This window comes from Coturnix japonica, chromosome 14, assembly GCF_054131305.1.
Source record: "Coturnix japonica strain WE chromosome 14, WE-NBRP24, whole genome shotgun sequence".
NCBI classification, from domain to species: Eukaryota; Metazoa; Chordata; class Aves; order Galliformes; family Phasianidae; genus Coturnix; species Coturnix japonica.
The window spans coordinates 5,730,551-5,752,653 of record NC_140676.1 but is presented as its reverse complement, the minus strand read 5'-3'; the positions used below and the strand labels follow the sequence as shown (position 1 = coordinate 5,752,653).

At 42.6% G+C, this 22,103-nt stretch overlaps 1 protein-coding gene across 2 annotated transcripts in view; it reads left to right on the top strand.

Annotated features, from left to right (window-relative positions):
• Positions 1–22,103, top strand: part of SV2B (synaptic vesicle glycoprotein 2B) — a 44,212-nt gene that overhangs the window by 11,112 nt on the left and 10,997 nt on the right. For both annotated transcript variants that reach the window (XM_015873156.3, XM_015873155.3), the window contains 5 exons: positions 9,523–10,405; positions 18,153–18,333; positions 18,544–18,695; positions 19,933–20,066; positions 20,662–20,751. In XM_015873156.3, the coding sequence (XP_015728642.2) occupies positions 9,889–10,405; positions 18,153–18,333; positions 18,544–18,695; positions 19,933–20,066; positions 20,662–20,751 (1,074 nt within the window). In that variant the 5' untranslated portion in view covers positions 9,523–9,888. The remainder of the gene's footprint in view (positions 1–9,522; positions 10,406–18,152; positions 18,334–18,543; positions 18,696–19,932; positions 20,067–20,661; positions 20,752–22,103) is intronic.

Below are 22,103 nucleotides of genomic sequence, written 5' to 3'. Positions count from 1 at the left end.
AAACAGAGTTGCTTGTTCAATTGTAGAGCACAAAGGAAGGATTTTCTTTCTGTTTTCTCCAGCAGTTGCTGTGTCAAATGTGCATATCAGAGTTTACTGAACGAGCCTTTTCTGCATCCTTTAATGCAAAACGTTTCTTACTCAAAGATAGAGCCAATTATCATGCACGCATTTACCCAGTTCTAGGAGCCTGCCTGGTTTGTATCTATATTTCATGAACCTCAGCTCTCCCTGAGGCTTGCCGCACTCTGTTCTGCCTGCAGTGAAGGGCTCCTGAGATGCAAAAGCAACAATGACTCAAGCAAAACGCACAAACAGATGAAACTCCCTGGATTTACTTCCCCTGGCAGCCTGGCCTTATCCCTCTTAATTCTGGGTGGCATTTGGATGCTCTTTCAGAGCCTGCCAGACCGACCTGCCATTGTGCTGATGAAGAAAGCAACTGCTCCTCACATTCTGCACATCCCGCCCTTCAGCCCCACAAATATTGCAGTCAGGAAGCTTTTTCTGACCTTCAGACTTAGGTTGGATTTCAGGCTTTCACATCTGCTCTAAATGTCCCAAAACATGGCCAAGTTGATTTATCATTTGGTGCAAATAGGGACAGATCAGCGGGAACCCAGCACTCCAGCTTGGTCCCCTGGTTTGCTGTGCTTTAGAAGTTGACTTGGGGGTTTTTGGCTTTGACTCCTTGTTTGCTGGGCATCCTTAGAATCATGTGGAAGAAAGAAGTGTCTGCAGAGCTGTATTCTCAGAAGGAATGCAGAAAATGAAGATAAGGCTGTATTTCTTTCAATAGGGTGTGGGTTTTCCTATGGCACTCCCCTCTTTTTTCTCATACTGAATTTACTTTAGGATTGAAATGTCCTGAACCCAATTGTGCCTATGTGATTTCTTCCTCTTGCTTTTATTGTAGAAAGAACAAATTATGCATCAGGGATAGATCTTCAGTTGCTGAAAGCAATGTGCTATTCTTCCAGTTGAGATCAAGCCAAAGGAATAATCGCATTTATCTATGTGATGTGTGATGTGTATCTCTGAGTTCTGCCATTCCCATTGCTATGTGATACAAACCCTGGTGATTTTATGACTGCTAATAAGCTCCATAGTAGGAATCTAATTAAATATCCTCTGATCTTCCCCTTCTCTGTGTTAATCAGCTCAGGGGCTGCCTTGGATTCTCCATCCCCCACTTCATATAGCCTTGTGCTGGAAGTAAAGCATGGATGCTTTTCTCATCCTTTGAAGTCTATCAGATAGTGCCCATCAGCATCACAGAGCTCAGGGACAAATAGACCAACAGCATGAGCCAATGGGGCTGGAAAGTTCCTATAGATTATATCAAGTGCGTTAAGAAAAAAAATGAGACAGAATGTCTGAGTAAGAAAAGAGCCAGGAAGGGCAGGAAAGCCTTGGCACCTTGCAGCAGAGAGAGTCAGCAGCACCCCAACCATCTGTAGCAGAGCAGCTGGCGATTTGTCAGATTGGTGTCAAAACTGCTCAGAGAAGGGACAGATCTGTGGGTGCTGTGCAGTAGGATCAGCAGTTTTGCCTTCACTTGGCAGACAGGATTACTCTACCAGAAGAAATCAACTCTGTCCATGAGCCAAGGGAGCACTCTGCGTGATGCCAGGCTGCAGGAAAACCCCTTGCTGCAGCAACCTGCAGGCAATGCTTCCCTCCTGCCATGCAGCTCTCAATGCTGCCCAAGACCTGGAGCCATCTTGCCTCTAACCGAGCCTGAGCTCTGACAAATGGCTGCCCAGGCATGCATTTTTCAAACTGTTTTCATAACCTTTCCATATTTTACAGAAGAATCATACGTAATACAGGAGCAGAAGTAGCCTGAATTCAACTCTCCTGGCATAAATTGCACTGACGGCAGTTTGACTTTAACTCCCATCTGCACTGTCGCGTCCCTACCCACAAGCATGAGTCACACGAAGCAATAAATAATAGCTAAATCCTTCCACTGCCTCAACAGGTGGCTGTGAGGATTTTCTCTCTTGTGTACATATGAGCCATGTTACAATTTATTCTGATGATATATTGAACCTATTAATTTTTGGAGATGAAGATTCTTCATCATTAACGTCCATCCTGAACTTAGGAATTTATTAGGCTATTTGGGAGGCAAACATCCAGCCTTCTTACTACTATGAAGTGCTATGACTAACTGCATATATTCTGCCCTTTTACTACCTCAAGGTAACAACAGTTTCCAAGGCTGGCTATTCCAGGTAGCAGTACATTCCCTCTCCCTTCCTTTCTATCCTTCACCCTGCTTCATCCTACCTCTCTTGCTATATCTCATACCTCTCAGCAGCTGCTGGAGACTCATTTGAGTTGAAAGTCTCCATATGGGTATAAAACACAAGTATAAATGCACTGTTGCTATATATGAGGTCTTGTATTGCTGTTAAATCAGTGCCAGTATATTCCAGACCCGATGACAACTTGAGCTACAGCTAGTAAGTGAAAATAAGATCTATCTATTTTTGTGATTTGCTGTGATATGCCTGTTTCAAAACCATGTTCTTCAAAGATCTGGGCATCTGAGGTACTGAACATGCAGTTTGCAGCCAAGACAAGCTTTGCAAGTTGCTTTCTTAAAGAAGAAAACATCATTCACAGAGTGCATATAGCAAATACAATAACCGCATTGTGCTATCTGTTGTATGATCCTGGATGCTACAAATTTCAAGTCTCCTTAGTAGTATTTCATAGCAACAAATGGTCATAGCAATCAAAATGTTATGAAAATAGATGGAGCAAAGCCAATTACTCCCATACTTTCTCTGCTAAATAACCTTGAAAAGAGTCTCAGAGTGAACATCTCTAAATCTGCTGCTGCTTGTGCTTCTATTTCTCCACAGGTAAGGTGCATAATGAGCAGCTCATCTGCAATTTTGAAAGCTCTTGTAGCCCCAGAACAATTGCATTGGAGGGACTGTGCAAAAAGAGAGAGAGATGCTGGGTTTAGTATGAGAATCACCCCTCTTATTTGATCTAACTCTTAGCTTTGTAATAACTACATTTCCTGAGGCTACTTACTTGTAGCCCCCAGAAGGATGGACAAGTAACAACCCTATTGAGGAGCACAGTGGAAGCATAAGGTTGGCTGTGAGAGGCTGCAACACGGGGGATTTCTTGGAATAAGCCTGTGTACTGGCATGGGCAGTGACTTGGTACACTTCACTGGAGCTGGCAAGCCACTGTCTCTAGAGACTGATGCCTAAGCACCCTGGGTTGGAAAAGAGCTGTTCCAAATAAAAGGAACAGTTCCCTGCAGGGAAAGCTCTCAGCTGGTGGAATTCTCTGCTAGAGCTCTTCCTTAACACACACTTAGAAAACAAGAGAGGAAAACCTTGCAAGTGTTTTTGCTTTAGATGCATTCAGTGATTTATCCTGCTGTCTCTGGTTTGTGGAGGGGTTTGTCAGTCCCACAGCAATCGGAAGGTGAACCCAGAAAATAGAACAATACATTCGTTTCCTATGTGAGATAGGAAATGATCATCAAATGGTTTGGGCTGGAAAGGACCTAAAAGACTAATGCCAATTCCATGCCATGGGCAGGGACACCTCCCACCAGCTCAGGCTGCACAGGGCCCCATCCAGCCTGTCCTTGAGCACCTCAAGGGCTGTGTGGGACGCACAGCCTCTCTAGGAAGCTGTGCCAGTACCTCACCACCCTCTGAGTAAAGAATTTCTTCCGAATGTCTAATCTAAATCTACTCTTAGTTTAAATCCGTTGCCCCTTGTCCAATCACTACACACCCTGATGAAGAGTCTCTCCTCATCTTTTTCATAGGTCCCCTTTAAGTACTGAAAGAATCTGGGCAAAGAATGATTTTGTGACCATCAAGACAGCAGAGCCACAGTGAGGGGGATCTTCAGGTTTTGGCAAGGCAGAAAGGTGAGGACAAGATCAGGGGGTGGTGGAGGGGCACAGGCACAGCAGACCTTTGACACCACTGTGTTAGCTGGAAGCAGTAGAATGAATGAGGTATTTAATAAAGATACTTGCTCAAATTGAATTTCTTCTGAAGGAAAGCAGCATTCAGAATTCACTCAAGGTTGCAACCGCTTTCACAACTCTGCCACTGGAGCAAATCTATTCATCACAGCCACGTATTAATGAATGAGTTAATTAAGTGGCTCATTATTTAATAACACAGATTGCAAGTGTGATGAAATAGAAATCCCCTTTGTAGCTAGAGTCACATTTTTGCCAATGAGCTAAGCAGTTTGTAGTTAATCAGGCGTGCTTGCTGCCTGACACAGGCAGAATCTGCTGAATCGTGGACAGTTTATAACCAAGGTTACTTCTTACTTATCTATGGGACCTTGTCAGGAACACCAGGCCCAGGAGGGTTAGACCTTGTAAGCAGTTCAAGGGCAAGTATACATGGAAGCATCAAACTCATTAGAGGACACCAGTGCACTGTTTTTTCTGAATCAACACTAAATTACCTGTAGTTTAGTACTGTCAGGTACATTGCTGGTGAAGAGATTGGTTCATTAATAAGCAATGAAGTCTAAGAGACTCAAGCTCTCTAAGATATTGAAAAAGACAACAACATAACAGAAACTTGGATTCAAGGTTTGACACTGATGTGGCTTCCCTACATGACCTTGGGTTAGCTTCTTGTTTTACATCTATAATGGGATATCTGGAAGCATTGCATGATACCCAGGTCGGGTCTTGTGTCTCAGCTCCACATTAGGAAAAGAGTTGCAGGGGTGTCAGTGCCCACCTTCATCTTGGTCATGGTGTCAAAGATGGATGGGGAGGTTAGAAAGAGATCTCAGCTCGCTGATCTGTAGGGGGCCTGTGGCTATGGGACACAGTGCAGAGCATTTCAATGCCACCATGAAGTTTTGGTCTCTTTGCCTCAGGTTATGACATAAAAAACAAACCTAAGTACTTTTCCCTGGGTTATGTGGAAGTACAGGCGCTGTAAGCTGCTTAGGCACTGCGATAATGGCAGAGAAGGGGGAATAGATCGCGAGGAGAGGTTTAGAGGCCATGAGTATTTCCTCTACAAAAAGATGTTAATGTCAACAAGATGGCTGAATTCCAGTTCAGGCATATGCACTGCTAAGTTTTCTTTGTGTAAATTACCATCTCCACAAAATTCTGGTGCTTGAGACCATTCCCTCCTCCCACCAGTCCTCCTGCTGTGATTCTCTCCCATCATCCCTGGGTTTGTTCTTTTCCCCTTCACCTCCTCCCTCTGACTAAGACTTCAGCTGTGATTTCTCCCTTCTTTTGCTCCTTGAAGCAAGTCTGTTCATTATTTATTAGATGCCATACTCTTACACCATCTGTCTCAACTCATTATCCATATTCAGCTTGTCAAAATGACCTTTTATGGCCTTTCTCTGGCACCCTAATGTGTAGTCTGGCCCTCCTTATATAGCTTTGTACTGCTACACCATTACTTTCCAACTCCTACTGTTAGTGTTCCTCTGTCTCACGAACACCCAATTTACTATTCTATGTCCTTAAATTCAGAAAAGCTGTTTATTCTGCTTGACTGATGCTTGTTCCTTGTTTCATCTGCTCCATATTCACTGTGCCAGCTTGCTGCAGCACATACTGTCTTAGATACGACCTTTAAAGCATCTGCATGAAAAGATATCAGGCTTTAAAGTATAATCTCCCCTTAGCAATCTGGAGGACTTTCTGTCCCTCCATTTGTAATGTGACATGGTGGACTGCAAGCTTAGCACTCAGTCACTCTGTTGTGAAAGTCATCACCCCATGAGGTGATGGGATTTCAGTGCCCAATGCACTGGAAACCAGGAGTTTCCCACAGAACACACTGGATGGGACACTGGGAAAAAGTGTAATGGAAGAACTTTTACCCCATGTGTCCTATCTGCAGGGGAACATTCAGCAGGTGACACCTGCACTGCTGAAAGTCAATGCTGTGGACTGGGTGATTTCAAGTCAATGACTTGAATATCTTGCTCTTTTTTAACTCTCAGCTGCTCATATAAAACATGTTGCAGACTGTGTAGCTTATTAAGCTGAGAGTTTTTGAACCTGTGCTACAGACCTATCAAACAAATTCTCAATAGAGATGTCATAGGAGAAAATGCTTTTTATTCTTAGTTTTCACTTAGTGCAGTGTTCTCCTGAGAGGCCCCAGCAAAAGACAGCTCTTTATCCATAGCTCAAAGCAAGCTCTGCTCAAGGCACCTGCTACAGACAAATGGGGAAGCTTTGCATTCTGTATGTATTCGCAGGTACAGATGATTGTTGTAGCAATAAACACAACTTTACAGCTGAAAACCCTATATAGCCCTATTTTGGCATGGTCACATACATAAACACTATGTAGTCCATGGCAAAGTAGCTCAGTTTTGCTCTCAACTACCACATCACTGGTTAGAAAACTAAGCTGCCTTGATTTCTTGAAATGAAGCAGAAAACAGCTGCTGACATTCCTGCAGATCAAAGGGGTTTCTGACTTTGGGCTGCACTCTCATCCTCTCAAGAATACTTGATGACCACTGTTTCTTTTGGACTTGGATTCTGAGGACAAACATTGCTTCTATTTTTTTGGGATGGGGGGACTAAGAGGGAATCTTTTTTCTTACAGATGTATACAGCCCTCATTCATCTATCCACAATTGTATGTAAACTTACATTGCAAAGGCTGATCTCTATTTCTGAAGAGACCAGATCTTAGTGAATCAAATCATCCCAATTAGTGTTCAATTACTGGGGTCAGATCTTCGGATGTCCCACCAGTAACTCCTCAGGGACTCTTTTCTCATCAGCACTTTGGGATTAGGATATTTGATGGAAAGAGAAGCAGCTGCTGGAAACCTGCGAGTGATGCCAGTTTTGATACAGTCACCTCTGTTAGAGGTCAATGAATGTTTCTGCTGATTGATGTTCCTCGTAACCATCTGCATCCAAAAGTGTTTCACAATCATATCCTCCAAAACTTTTCTCCCTATCTGGTTATTATTTTGGCAGCAAAACACTGTTACAAAAAGTCAAGCAAGAATTAGTGAGGATTATGGCTGAGCTCTAGCAGAGATGGGTTTATAATCCTCCAGTATGAAGTGAGAGCTGCTATGATTACTGAACAATAGGTGTTACTTCTTCCACCATCGGAGCATCAGTAATGTGTCAGGGCTTTCATCCTCCCCTGGCCATCTCCCGCCTACTCTGAGCACAGTTTGGACCATTAATCCATATAGTCGATCCCTGACTTTGGATTTTACTTGCGTTCTACCTCTCTGCAACCAAGTCCCCTCATTCCTCATTTTCTAACAGCACTCACATACGTATTCTCTCCATATCTTGCTGCTTCTCCCTCTGCAGGATCCTTGCCAAGAATTCTGCCTTGCCATCTGTCCAGGAAAATGATGATACTGCTAAGCTCTGTTCTGGATGTTGAATCATATAGCTGGAGCAGCAGTGTTGGGGTTAGCCAAAAAATAAAGAATCTCAAACAGAAAAACAACAAAACAAACAAACAAACAAAGCCCTTATCTATGCTTATCTTTCCTATGCTTATTTTTCCTTTACTGTGTTTCTCTATTTTCTCTTCTTATCGATACTCCTTAGGGAACACTATATCCATAAGAACAAACTGAAGTGTTTCTGATGCCATTCTTGTTGACAAGAAAATGCCTTTTTTTTCAAACCTGGATTTTTTTGGAGAAAAAAAAAAAAGAAATAAAAAAAAAGAAATAATCAGTTTCAACAAATGTTTCTAATAAAAAAGGGATCAAATAGCTGATATTCTGGCATTTCCTAAATTAAATGTTTGTTTTTCAGTTTGAAACGACTCTCTGTGCTTACTTTCTCTTGATGCTTAAGAAAAGGTACATTTTTGCAGAGGGTAGGATGAAATATTGCATATGCACCTGATCCAAAAGCATTATGTCTGTGGATTGTGGGGTTGAATAGTGATTCTGGGGGTTTTTCTTTCCAGTTGAAAGAGGAAAGTGTTAGCGGGGGGGGGGAGAATAGCAGTTTTAAACAGTTAACACAGTGCTGTTTAAGCCTTGCCAGTATATCGCAGATCAGTAGTTGTCAGGGAAAAAGGGCCCAAGGTTGTAATAGGCTCGATGTGATGTGTACATTTGTCTTGAAATCTCATACATCACTGTGAAGTATAATTAAAGTAATCCAACCCTGCAATCTGTATGAGAAGTCATGATTTCTCATCTAAATGCTAAATGGGGCTGCTAATATGAGTGAGTGCAGCTCAGATTGAGTGAAAGGATGTTAAAGAATCGGGTCTAAATCTGCCTGTGCAAATGGCAGTGAAAGGAAGAAAGCACCGTGGAGGTTCTGAGTCTCAAAAGTTCTCTTGGATTTTTTTAACTTCTGGTGGTGACACTCCATCATTGAAACAAGAGTTCTCCACCCCATCCAAGTGTTTCTGATGGCTGTCAACTCTATCCTGACATAGAATAGCTTTTCAGGTAACAACACCTATGCACAAGGCACTAAAGGAACATGGTATAGTGATGAAACTCAGTAGGTCAGGCTCATGGCTGGATGTGGTTTCCATCATAAACGATTCTGTAATTCTTTGATATGTACAGACAGGTTTATATGGCCATGTCATTTATTAGCTGTTTTACTCTTTAAGTGCAAAGTTTAAAGTCCATATTTTGTGCATGCCTACACTGTGCTGGCTCCTCTAGCGTGACTATGCTGTGATTCTCACATGCATCTCCATCCAAACCTCCTGTCTACAGCTGTGTGCAGCAACAAATGCAGGAGAACACTGGAGAGCCAGCTGGCTCAAAACTGCTTGAAGAATAATGGAAGTCAGGCATCTAAAATGAGAATGTGTTTAGATGTGACTTGGCTTCCCTTGGTTTTCCCTGCAGAGAGCAGTGATTCCATATTAGCTTTGTCTTTTTCTCTCTGTGAAAATTGTTCTCCATTGATAGTTTGCTATGAAAGAACAGAGCTCGGTATGACTTTAGGTGACTTTATTTTGGCAGGCACAGCCTATTAGTTGTACATCTGTCACACAGATGGGGAGACACCAGGGATAAGAACAGACAAGACATCAAATAAAATTAATTTTGGGATCTGGATGAGAAAGAAAAGCAAGGTCATATTGTGTAGCATTAAGATATTAGACATCATGGGTACTTGGGATGAGCTTGCTCTGGGTAGAAATACATGTAGCAGAGATCTCTGTTTAAGCAACCAAGCTTGGTACCCTCCTGTTCTCTGTAGAAACCAGCACAGTACGTGGGAAGCAGGATTTCTATGAATGGCAGAATTTTGGACCTTGCAATCTACTGTAGGTTTCTATACATTATGCACTGGGTTTCCAATTAGTTTGGCAACTCCTAATGCTTCTTTTTCTTTTTTGCCCCCTGAACTTTTGGGCTTTGTGGATGCAAAAGCATTCCCCAAACTTTCTGTTGCCATTTTTCACAATGGAAAATGTGCACTCAAAATGCCGGCTGTTAAATTCAATACAGGTGTTCTTGTAAGCTTATCTTTGCTATTGTTTCCTTTTTCAGGACGTGACCTTCATCTCCATGATGAATCAGGAAAAACCTGTCAGGTCCTCCTAGCTCCCTGGCTGTGCCGTTTGCTGTTCCCTTGCTGTTCAACAGACAGCAGCCCCATCTTTTCCCACCCAAAGCAAGGAAGAAGCCAGCAAACCACACATGACAGCTGAAAAGTGAAGCATTATCAAAAGCTGTGTGAGACTGTCAGAGAGAAACTTTATATAGTAATTCTCCTTCTGAGCCTGGAAAGCTGTGCAGCACATTAGTTACAAGGAAAAGCGAGAAGAAATGCTCAAGTAACTGAGACCTGAAATTGCACGAATCAGGACATATATTTGAATAACTGCATACGGTGTTTAGAAATCTGCATTCACAATGGATGATGGATACAGAAACACAAACCTTTATCAAGGGGGCAGGGAGACAAATCAAGTGTCAGATGATTACAGGTACCAGGATGGTAACTATGAGGGGTACGCGCCCAATGATGGCTACTACCGCGGTGGGGATGAGCCCACTCATGAAGAAGATGCCCAGAGTGATGTTACAGAAGGCCATGATGAAGATGATGAGGTGTATGAAGGGGAGTACCAAGGAATCCCGCACCCAGATGACATTAAAGCCAAGCAGAAGAACAGAGCTCCTGCCATGGATGATGAGTACAGAGACCGTGCTGACCTTATGGCAGAGAGGATGGAGGACGAGGAGCAGCTTGCCCATCAGTATGAAAACATCATTGAGGAGTGTGGCCATGGACGCTTCCAGTGGACCCTCTTCTTTGTTTTAGGGTTGGCACTGATGGCAGATGGGGTGGAGCTGTTTGTGGTTGGATTTGTTCTGCCCAGTGCTGAGAAGGATATGTGCTTATCCAGCTCAAACAAAGGCATGCTAGGTAAGTGCCACTTGAGCAGCTCTTCTAATCTAACTGACAGCACCTAGAATATATTTCTCTCACAACCAGTGGGTTGTAGAACCTTATGGGGGCCTTTATTTTTAATGTTTTATCTCATGCGTAATCGTGGCTGTGTGGATCTGATTCAAAAGGTGATTGCATACTGCTGTGAAGCAGAACAACACCACATCTCAGCCCACCTTTAAGGATAGGCTATGGCCCCAGGACTGGCCACCATAGGCTGCATTTGGACCAGGCAGCCCACAGTGAGTATGTCCACAAGGCAAAAAGGCTAAGTGCAACTCTTCCTGTTTAACCATATAATGATGCAATTTTCAGTGCTTTTAGGAATTAAATGGTAATCAGGAACCTGCAAAGCAGTACTATCTGAGTGTGGTGGATGTAACAGACAGGGATGCATTTGGTCTGGGTCAATCTGCTGTTAAACTGTGTCTCTCAATGCTTCCTTGCTCTCCAGTTTTCACTGTATCCAGGTACCCCCATGCTTTAGCCAAAAGTCCCAGCTGGCAGATCAGAACAGCTGGTCCTGCATGCTGACTTCTTGGCCAGAACACACTGTTAATATATACTGGGTCAGAAGTAGCCTGTGAAGGTTTCTTCTTAGGTCTGTAGAATGAGATTAATGTGCTGAATGGAGATTAAAGGGTCAGGCTACTGGCAACGTCATTATTGACACCTCCCTGCGGTCAAAATACAAAGGTATAGTTACTGTGAGTATGGATGGAAAAGGCTGGATGAAAATTTTTTCCCCCTTGCACGTAATAGGCCATAGGAGGAATAGAAGTCTCCCAGATCTCTAAGAACCAGGAAAGTATCCAGCATGTCCTACAGTGAGAGCCAGCTGTGCAATAGTACAGTACATCTGGAAGGAAAATAAAGTAGCTTTTGAACGAACTGCTCTAGGAGGGGATGGTGTGTCTGGATGGATGTATACCAAGGTCAGAGGGAAAACATCAGGCCTGCTAAGCAAACATTTGGGGCAGGATCTCTGCCTGATACAAGGGGAAGGTGGATTTTGGATTAGACCTCGACTCCGTTCTATTTGCATTGTTTTCATGTAACAAAGGCAATAGACTGTTAACCTTTCATAGATGCCTCAGCTTGGTGTACCAAGATCCTAGAGACTTTTTTCTTCATTTGTTTTTCTTTCCTGTGTCTTCTTCTTTCCTCTCTGAACTCAAGGATCAGGATGTTTCTTTCCACTGTGAGCCAGTTTTATACCTGGTTTTGCTCCTGCAAGGGTTTGGTAACATATTTTTTGTTCCTCAAACCACATCTCTAGCTCAAAATAGCTCAGGTCAGATTCATAGAAGCGAACTGATCACAATTGAATCCTGATTTCAAAGGGACTTCCAAATTCACCAGCTCCCCGTGGAGCACCAGGCTCCCAATGGGTATCTTTTCAGTGACAAGACCTTTTTTGAAAAGCAGGTCATTTGTTCTGGTGACCATATGAAAGCTGAAATCTTTTGAAACTCTGACCCCATAAATATCCATCTCTGTAGTTGATACCAGAGACAGAAAACTTCAAATGTCACAAGAAAAATCTACCTTTGAAGTATTTCTGGCTCAACCACAGGTAAGAAAGAACAAGAGAACTCCTAAGACTTCTTTTTCTGCATGCTTTTTCTAGCTCTGCATTGCACAGCTGAAAGTTCAGGGTGTTCTCACGAGCTCTGGATAAGAAAGGAGATATCTAGGTCTATATCCAGCTTGAGCTCCAGCTCACTGCACACTGACTCAGCTGGCCTGGAATTCTTAACACACTCTTCTTGTGCTCTTCCTGCCTGCTTTTACAGGCTGCTTTCGATGACCTGATTTTGCAGAACTATTTCTTATATCCTTGTCTTGTTTGTTCTGAAGGTTCTACTGTCAAAGCTTGCATGCGCACTGTATTTTTTACTTAAAGATGAACAAAATGAAAGAATTTGCCTAAGAACAAAATCAACTGTTTCATGTTGGTTCAAGAAAGATTATAAACACCAGAAAGCAGAAATTTATGATAACACTCCCTTGATACTGATTGTTGTTGCAATCTGGTTAGTCTCTGATTCATTGGTTTTGGTTAAACACATTGCTTCTACCCACTGGGATCTTTCTCTGTTGCAGGTTTTCTCTTGGATCTGAGGTTTGCCAAATGATCCCTTGTGAAAAGTGATTAAACAGAGCTTAGAAAGCATTAGACTGCAGAGTGGTTCACTGACAAGGGTAATGAATACTCAAGGGCATTGGGAAGTGAGTATGTAAGGAGAGCAGAGTGGGTACATGGCTGCAGGTGGGCAGGATAGGGAAGTGCTATTGATGGAAAGAGAACAATCCTCCTCAAAGCCTTTCCTGGATTAGCTTCAGCACCCATCCACCACTGACAAGAAAAAGATATCTGCCCACAAAGCTCAGAGCCTCCAACATAAGCTCATTTCCCTCATGGTTTCCATTCCTTTGTCTGTCTGTGTGTCGTGCTATCACAAATCAATCTTGCTAATGACCAGGCTTCAATGATCTTTACAGGCTGACTTGTCACAGTAATAATAGCCATCAAGGAGATCTCCTCAGTTTCTGCCTAATGTATACTGACAACCTTGCAAGAGTGCACCTGCACAGAATGGACAGAGGGTTGACTGGAGAGGGTGCGAGTCTTCCTTTCATTGTTGTCAGGTTTTAGGGACACAGTGGCATTATCCACAGAGATACTACTGACCCTTAACTTTATCACCATCAGCCATAGGTGTCTACACTGAGCTCCTGATTGCTTCCAGGTGACTGCTCATCAACACATTTTTGCTAAGGAAAAGTAATCAGACTGTCCCAGTCAGACTGAGGGTTGCTTCCAGGCAGCTGTGCACAGATATACACCCACAAGGCCTTAGCCATAACAACTGAGGCCAGGAAGGAAAATATGGGAAATAAATCAGGTAGCTAATTGAACTTACAGAAATAGGAGGGAACAAATGAGAGCCGGAGTGGCTGCCCCCTGAAGACTAATTGAGCAAAGGTCAGCTTTTGCTAAAAGGACATTTTGTGTTAAATACTCTCTGTGTTGCATATTTTTCCCTCCCTCAGAAAGCAAGAGTGGAAAAATATCCAGCAAATTATGGCCAAATTATGCAAAAATTACAAATAAACAGATGCCCACAGTGTTTCATGGAAGGTGTGAAACGAATATGACACCTCTTAGAAAACGTTTACATTTTGTTCTGAAAATAAACATATCTACATCAGATGCAAATTAACAGCTATTTTAGCCCTGACTATCCCTCGTGGGACAAAATGTAATTTAAGTTTCTCTGTGATGCAAATTGTTATTTTGAGGATTACAGGAGTATTTAAAAAAAGAACAAGCAAGGAGAAAAAAACATCAACAGCTCTCTATGCTTTAGATGTTTGATTTTTATCATTTTTAAAGCTAGGCATCGAGTCCAAGCTTGCTAACTTTTCACAACAGTATTTTCATATATTCCTCTTGCAGATCTACTTTTGCTGAGCTTTCTCCAGCAATAATCATAATAACAATGTATTTATTAAATTTATTGCGAGAAAGTATTCCTTTTCAGTGCAATTCATCCTCTTGGAAACAGGGTATTGTTTTATTTGCTATGGAAAACCATACAAAGAGTTATATATTTTCTATTTGCTGATGTACCAGAGGGCACACAACATCATTCTTTGCAGAAATATCACATAAATATACAATTTCAAGTGCTGTTAATCACCCCTTAGAGAACAGAATCTTATATTTGCAAGCACAGAGCAGTAAGTACACAGCCAATAGAAAAGATGGTGTCAGTAACATTTGCAACTTTTTCACATCCCGTGTATGAAAAACTGAAGGCACAGCTGTATCATCAGATCTCCCAGGCTCCAGAGCTGCAGTTATCATTTCGCAGTTCAGTAAACTGAGACAAGAAAAATGTGAGCCCTTTGCCCATGACTGCAAAGCATCCATGTAAATGCTGAGAGTAAAGTCTATCTTTCAGACTCACATTTCCTCTTTCTTATGATGGTATAATAATAATATTTTAAGGAGACCATCATCTTCTAGACTCTCAGCCTTGCAGAGTTAGATTGAAAAGCAGAAAAAGAGATCCTGTTTGTAATCATGCAGTTATATAGATATTAAGGCTTGTCTGTGTGATTCACATTAAACCAAATGTGTAACACTATCTCTCCTTTTAGTTGTCCAAAGAGGATGCTGATAAGTGCAGATAAAACTGGCCTCATCTTCTTGTTGACCTGAATTCACCTGATATGACAGTAAATCCTAATCCCTTTGGCAGAGATCAGTGGTTTATCTTTTTCTGGATAAATACAGACTAGGAGCCCAGCCACAGCTCCTGTGCTGTTTCCCACCTTGTTTGACTGGGTGGGGGGACCAGATGGCCTGATGGATATCAATGTGATAGACAATCCCTGTGGAGGGGCTGAGTTGCTTGGCATGCATTGCCTTTCCGGTTCCACGACAAATGTACATGGATTCACACATCCAACTTTGACTATCTACCCCCAGAGCTCGGCAAATGGAAAGCCTTTAACATGCATGATCCATCTCTCAGAGGTAGAAGAGCCATTAGTGCAGATAGAGTCTCTCTGCTGGTGTTGAATCAACAAAACAAGTGCAATGGGACTACACTTTCATGTGATTCCCATTTAGGAGATCAGTGAGATTCAATGGTAAAGCAACAATAATCTTACAAGACAGAGCAGGCAAGAAATTTCAGGAAGAAGGGGGAAAAGTTATACAGCCCAGAGCCAACCCTTTGCAAAATGTCGGCTGTTGTTGGAGCTTAAGCCAAGCAGGATTTCTGAGTTTCTTCTTCAGATCATTCAAGCACTATTGAGTCCTGTGCCTTGACTCATCCATCTTCCAAATAGCTCAGAACTGAATCACAGAATTTCGGTGTCCATAAAGTGTACTTGTATAACAGATGCTCCGCTGTTAAGTGTTTGGGTTTTGTTTTTATCACAGTTTGAATTGCAAGATGTAGAAGATCCTAATCCTTTGGGGTTGTCAAAATGCTTTCAAAAACCTTCTTGTTACTGTACTGGTAAATGGTCTCTGCTTGGAAAGTGGGTAGGAACTCCCACATTCATAAGGCTACTGGCTCTATGTAGATGTATGGGAAATTGGTAATAACAGCCTGAACCTCTGATTAATCAGCTGGGGCAAGTGTTGGGTCAGCTGTGGGAGCACAGGCGAGAGTAATTTAGCTGTGCTCCCGGAAGGGGTGGAGCTCAACTCCACCTCCTCTAAGACCTCATTTAAGGGCTGACCACCATCAAGGCAGTATCTCTTGGAGATTGTTCCCTGGTGGAGTTTGCCTCAGCTTTTTCAGCCAAGGCATCAATATCAGTGAGTTTTCCTTTACAAATAACATTTTGAATGTTTGCCATCATCTTTGTTATGATCTTCATATCATTCAACCTTACAGTAGAGCTGTGAGAAGAGGTGAAATGTTGCTGCACTGAGATCCATCAGCTTTCTCACTTCTGTGGCAGCCTGAAGGGATGGATGGAATGTGGCTTAGTTTTAAGAATTTAAATTCTATTAAGGATCAACGAAAGTAATTTGTGCTTGTGATGGACACTTTAATAAATCTTGAATTTCTCCTTTCATTTCCAAAGCCCTTCTAAGCTTGCTTCTAATTATGCTGAAATAGTGAAAATACAGCTTAGCACACACATAACCATTTCCCACATCTGCCCTTTTCATTCCTAGAACTCAGCCTTTATGTCCAAGACTCCTGTCTTAGTTTGGAGCGCATAGCTTCAATAAAGGCTAATAATTTTCTTAATGTGAAAATTCTGTCCATGCTACTTCTTTTCCAGCGGGAATAAGCCCAGTCAGTGGTCACATATTTTCCTTATAACTACAGCATTGCATGACTCATAACCCAAAATTTCTTCATAGAATTTCAGCTCTTTGGTTTTCCACAGATTTTTATGGGAAGCTGTTGCAGACTTTCCCATAGGCATTCATTATTCTCCATTACTTGTGGAATTGCCTGCAAATGATGGTTTCTGCAGAGTTACCCTTAACTCTGGAGCTAGATCTCTTCAAGAGGTAACAACCATCACCACATTCTCCTAATGGTACTCCAAAAGGCACTGCACACTGAACTCCTCCCTGGATCCCAGCTACCATATTGAACCATTTAGCATCCTACTGGTTACAGCGCTTTGTGAATCAATGATTAGTGATCCTGCTAGTGTGCAGTGCTCAGATTGAATGAAAAATTATTTTATCAACTTGATTTTTTTTACCCAAAAATTAATGAAGTCCATTGTGCATTCCACAGTGCGGAGTAGCCAGATCTTCTAGTCTCATGGTTGTACAGGTATGATCACGCACCAGCCTCTTGAAACAGCTGAGAAGTGCAGGATAAAGGCAGCAGGGTGCCAAACCCACCTCTGAGCTGCGAGGAGCATCCGCTCTTCCCTCCTATCTGAGGTAGTCCCTGGCCAGAACCACCTGCCTTGCACCAGCCGGGGTATTTGGCTGTAATAAATCACAGTAACAACCTCCTCCACCTCCTTCTAATCTGGGACATTTTCTGTTAAGAGGCTTTAGATGAACATCTGCCATGCAGAGATTTTCTCCATATATATATATATATATATATATATATATATATATACACATATACACACACACACATAGATATATGTGATCATTTTTTATTCTTCATGGGTGTCTAGTCATGTGGACTGAGCTGTGTATCTGATCACGTTGTCTTTTACTATTGTAACTCATGTAGGCTTCAACAGGAATTTTGCTAGCTAAAGGACCATAGCTTGTGATTCTTCCTGGGCGTATTCTTGCTCAGTGTTGTCTCTAAATCTTCAAAGTAGATAAAATAAGTGAAAAAAGATATCTCTGGATCTATGAGCATTCATAATTAGCGTTAATTGCACTGCTACCCACATAAAGTAAAAGGCAATGTAACAGGTGGCCCTTCTGGTGAAAATCTCTGTAGAAAAGCTAAAGACAAGTGCTTGTTTTTCTAGGCCAGAGTTGCTAGCATATAGTGATATGGATGCAGATGATATAGTGATATGGATGCAGACTGGATGCAGAGAGCCTCACATCTCAGTGCCACTGCACTCAGGGGGGTGAGCGGAGTTCAGGCATCAGACTTCTGTTGTACCATTGGTGGCACACAGCTGGGACACGTGCATGCTAAGCTGCTTATGCCTGGCCATTGCTTACGTGCAGAAGACATGTGAGCAGAGAGGTCAGGAAAGAAAGATGTGGGTCTGATGAAATGTGGGTATGTCTATATTGCATGGTGTGATGCTGCAGGGAGCGGTGAAAGCTCATGAGCAGAAAATGGAGGAATTAGATTCCACCAATGGATAGAGCTTCTGGTATTTGAGATGGCTCATTTGGAAAGAATGGGAGTATGTAGCTTTCTTTAAATGTGTGCGCTGCTTTTGAAAAGCTTTGTCTTCAGAGTCTTTTTGAAAGTAAGAAGTCATAAGAGGCATGCAGAGCCCAGGTGAGACATCTCACTCTGTTATGAATGCTGGTTCCTGACAAACTGGCCTGTCATTGAAATAACGAGGTTATTTGTGAGGCCTTCAGTGGTATTTCTATCTGTATTTCCCTCTGAAGTGGTAGCTGGCACTAATGTGGGGGAAGTGCAGCTGATGTTGGCTATGGAAGGGGCAGCAAACCATTCCCACCTGGCAAACAGGAGGATGGTGTTACCAGTGTCTTTCTCTCTTCCAGGCCTGATAGTCTACCTGGGAATGATGGTGGGGGCTGTCATGCTGGGTGGCCTCGCTGATAAACTGGGAAGAAAGAAATGCCTCATCATATCACTTGCAATCAATGCTGCCTTCGCCTTCCTGTCCTCTTTTGTCCAGGGATACGGATTCTTCCTTTTCTGCCGCCTTATCTCAGGCCTCGGGTGTGTAACTGGTGAATTATCCTTATTAAAAAAAAACCTCTTTATGTCCAGTCTTAATCTCTTCCCTTTTAGTTTGATATCATTTCCCCTTGTCCTGTCAGAGCAGACCCACATCTGTGTGTGTGACCTTCCCTTTTACCGTGAACAACCCTATCCACGTGACATTGAAGAAAACTCTTATTTTTCCCACGTGCTGTTTTTTCTTCTCAGTATTGGGGGTTCCCTCCCCATTGTGTTCGCCTATTTCTCTGAGTTCCTGTCCCGTGAGAAGAGGGGCGAGCACCTGAGCTGGCTGTGCATGTTCTGGATGATCGGTGGTATTTTTGCTTCAGCAATGGCTTGGAGCATCATCCCACATTACGGTAATGGTTTTGTGCTTTTGGCTTTTGACATCACCCCTATCCTGCACCATTACACTACTCCAAAAACCCTCACAAGTTAACTCTGAAATGTGCTCCAGGGAGCAAAAAATCTGCATGTCCTCCTCCTAGCTCATGTGTGTACATTTGGAAAACACACAAAGCAAACATCTCCTGGCAAAGACTAATTCACTCAGTATTCAGCAACAGCAGCTGTCTGAAAAATCCTGTTTGAGGAAAGTGGGACAGGCCACAGAGACCAGGAAGTAAAAAACATTTATGTAGCAATCAGTTCATTGTATGGTGTTTAAAATGCAGCCAGTAGAAGGCTCTTGGTTCTGATCAGTACAACAGAGACTGTTGGAGCAAATATACAAATGTACTGCATAGAGATTATTTTTTTAATGATCATTATTATCTATAAATATAATTTTTTTTTAAAAGACTGTATTTACATTACATTTATTTTCTCGATACAATTTTGCTTTTATCCCTTCAGATTTGAGTCTATGGTAAGAAAAAAGGCTCTTATTCAGATTTTCTTTTTTCACTTTAGTTGTCTTTTGCTTTAAGCTTCTACACTGATGTACATTGTTGCAGAAGCAACATAAGAATGATACTATACTTTCTGCTCCTTGTCAGAGGACTTGCTTGGATATCAGGAAAAGGCAGGAGAGGGGGAATCCCAAAAGCTTGATGATGGTCTTGATTCTTCAGAGTTTGAGTCTCAGCTCAGATTTTGCAGTTTTGGAAACATGATCTTGCCTTCCTATTTGCTGTTATGAATAGTGAAATATGTGTGTGAGGTGTGAGATGGAAAGGAGCTGCTTCTAACGCGCCTTTCAGATCAGAGGAAATTTAACCTCTGTAAACTTTTGGTGACATTTCTGAGAAGCAATAAATTCTGGCCCTGATTCCTCTGCCCCTTCCCACTCTGACTTGCCTACAGCTGCATGGAGCTATTCTTATTGCTAGGTGATTTCTATACTCAGAGATAAAAGGAGCTTTTTAAAAGGCAGAGCCTGAGCAAGGATGTTCCATTTTCTGTAATGAACATGAACTCACTTGCTATTATCTGCTGAACGTGGCACTGAGCCTTTAAAAGCCATCATTACTAAGAATAGCAAACTTTCAACCTGTCGCTGTGTTACGCATAGCTGTAAAGTTCAGAGCTGCTTTATGAGAGAAAAATCAGTCTGCCTGCTTGGAATTTTCACTTGTTGGCTCTTGCTGTTTCCAGGCTGGGGGTTCAGTATGGGAACCAAGTACCACTTCCACAGCTGGAGAGTCTTTGTTCTGGTCTGCTCCCTACCCTGCATTGCCTCCTTGGTAGCACTGAAGTTCATGCCTGAAAGCCCGCGGTTCTTGCTGGAGGTAAGATGATGATTTATGTGAACATTGCAGCCTGCCATTAGCAGAGGATGGCTGCTCCCTAGTGTGTCACCGTCTCTCTTTCTTAGTCCCATCAAACACTCAGTACAAGCTCAGAGGCAAAGGCGCTCCTACACACATAAAGTATATGAAGAGATTGCTGCAACCCCAGAGGCTGCAGACTATGACATCAGTCAGGGGTGGTGAGTGGTTACCTCTGATTGTGGCACAGGAAGAAGGCACAGAGTTCCAGACATTTTTTTTTTATCCAACAAAGGCATTTTGAATATGGGCATGTAAAAGGTGAATCCTGACAGAAGTGCAGGGGACCATCTCTGCAAGTCTTTGGCAGAGATGGGAACAGAGTCTGGGTCTTCTCACACATCTCTTCTCTGATCTGTTCCTAACTCCACTCCTGCCCCAGCCAGTTTTTGGGTAACTCCTTTCCTCAGCATGGATGTGCTGCACTGTACACACAAACCATCCCTGCTGCTCTTTGCCTTTCATACATCCATGCCTGATGAGTCTTCTCCAGCGTATTTGACCTGTAGAACTGGTTCCTCTCCACAGTTATTTTTCTTTCCCTTGGTGCTTCCAGATGGGTAAGCATGATGAAGCCTGGATGATCCTCAAGCAGGTTCATGACACCAACATGCGGGCCAAGGGTGAACCAGAGAGAGTGTTTACGGTGAGTTTTACAAAACCACTGATATAAAAGAAAAAATGGGCATAAATCCCCTGGTGAACAATGGGACCCATTAATTCCTTGTTGGGAATCTCCCTTGCACTGCAATCACCCCTATGGATCAGCACTCTGAGATGCACTTAATGCATTTCAGGTTGAATGGCAGCCTGCTTTTTCAATCATTAATCCTGTGAATTGCTGTGAATACTCTTCATCCCTGGTGTTTCACTGCAGCATTCAGACCAGTGATTTTCCAATTATACATACACTTAATCGGTCTGCTCCAAGAGACTAGAACCAAGTAAGAGGGGGATATTAGCCATGTGGGAGATCTGACTCACTCCTTTCTCCTTTCCATCTTCTAATCAAACTCTGATTAAACTTCATGTACCTTCTAATGAGCTTCCATCTGCCTCACACCCAATCTTTAATCTCTCCCAGGGAAACCAAAGTGAGTGGTTACTACTCATTAGTCTGCTGCTTGTTGTGAAAAAAATCCCCACCAGGGGTCTTGATTTATAAGCAAAATCAGGTAAAAGGTGTGTGCTGGGGTTAGTTGCAGAATTCTGTAATTCAGTTGTAGACTCCTGGTGAGCCAGCTGGGAAATAGATCTTGATTTATGCTTTTAGATTTAAGAAGACATACTCTTAAAGGATGGATAGGAAGAGGAAAAAGAGATGTATATAAAACATGCTCATTGCTCCATCCAATGGTGTCATGGTGCTGCAGGCTGAACTGAGCCAAGTGCTGTGCTTCTAGGCTCATTCGAGGTTGAGTGGCATCTGCTGGCATGAGGGGATGGTACATTGGGCTGGTGTGGAGCAAACTGTTAAATTGTGTGGTTTCCTGATAGGCCAAAAGTTGCAGCTTGTGGTGAGTCAGTTGTCACCAGGACAGTTCCCAGGGATGACATTTAAGTAGTGCCAACAAGAGGAACACAGAGACTCCACAGCTGAGCCAAGGCACTCGTTCACACTCTGAAATTTATGCAGTGAATTTTCACCTCCTTGTATTTACAAACAGATTGTGGCTTCCTGGAACACATCCTCCATTTAAAGTTACTGCACAAATATTTTCCAGGGCTCCTTTTTAAGGTTTCTAGTCAGCATTCAATGTTGAAAATTCAGACTATTTTGGTGGATTGAAATGATTGCATGTTGTGGGCTCAAATCATGACTGAATGCATTTTCAGATGCAAAGATTCCTATCCTCGCCTTCAGTTGTCACAGATGTTCTGCCAGAGGTACTAAAAAGGTGTTAAATGAGAAATACCAATTGTGATTTAAGAAGGAGATCCTGGGGGCACAGTTAGATGCAGATACAAATGGCTGATCACACTGTTCAGTCCTTATTT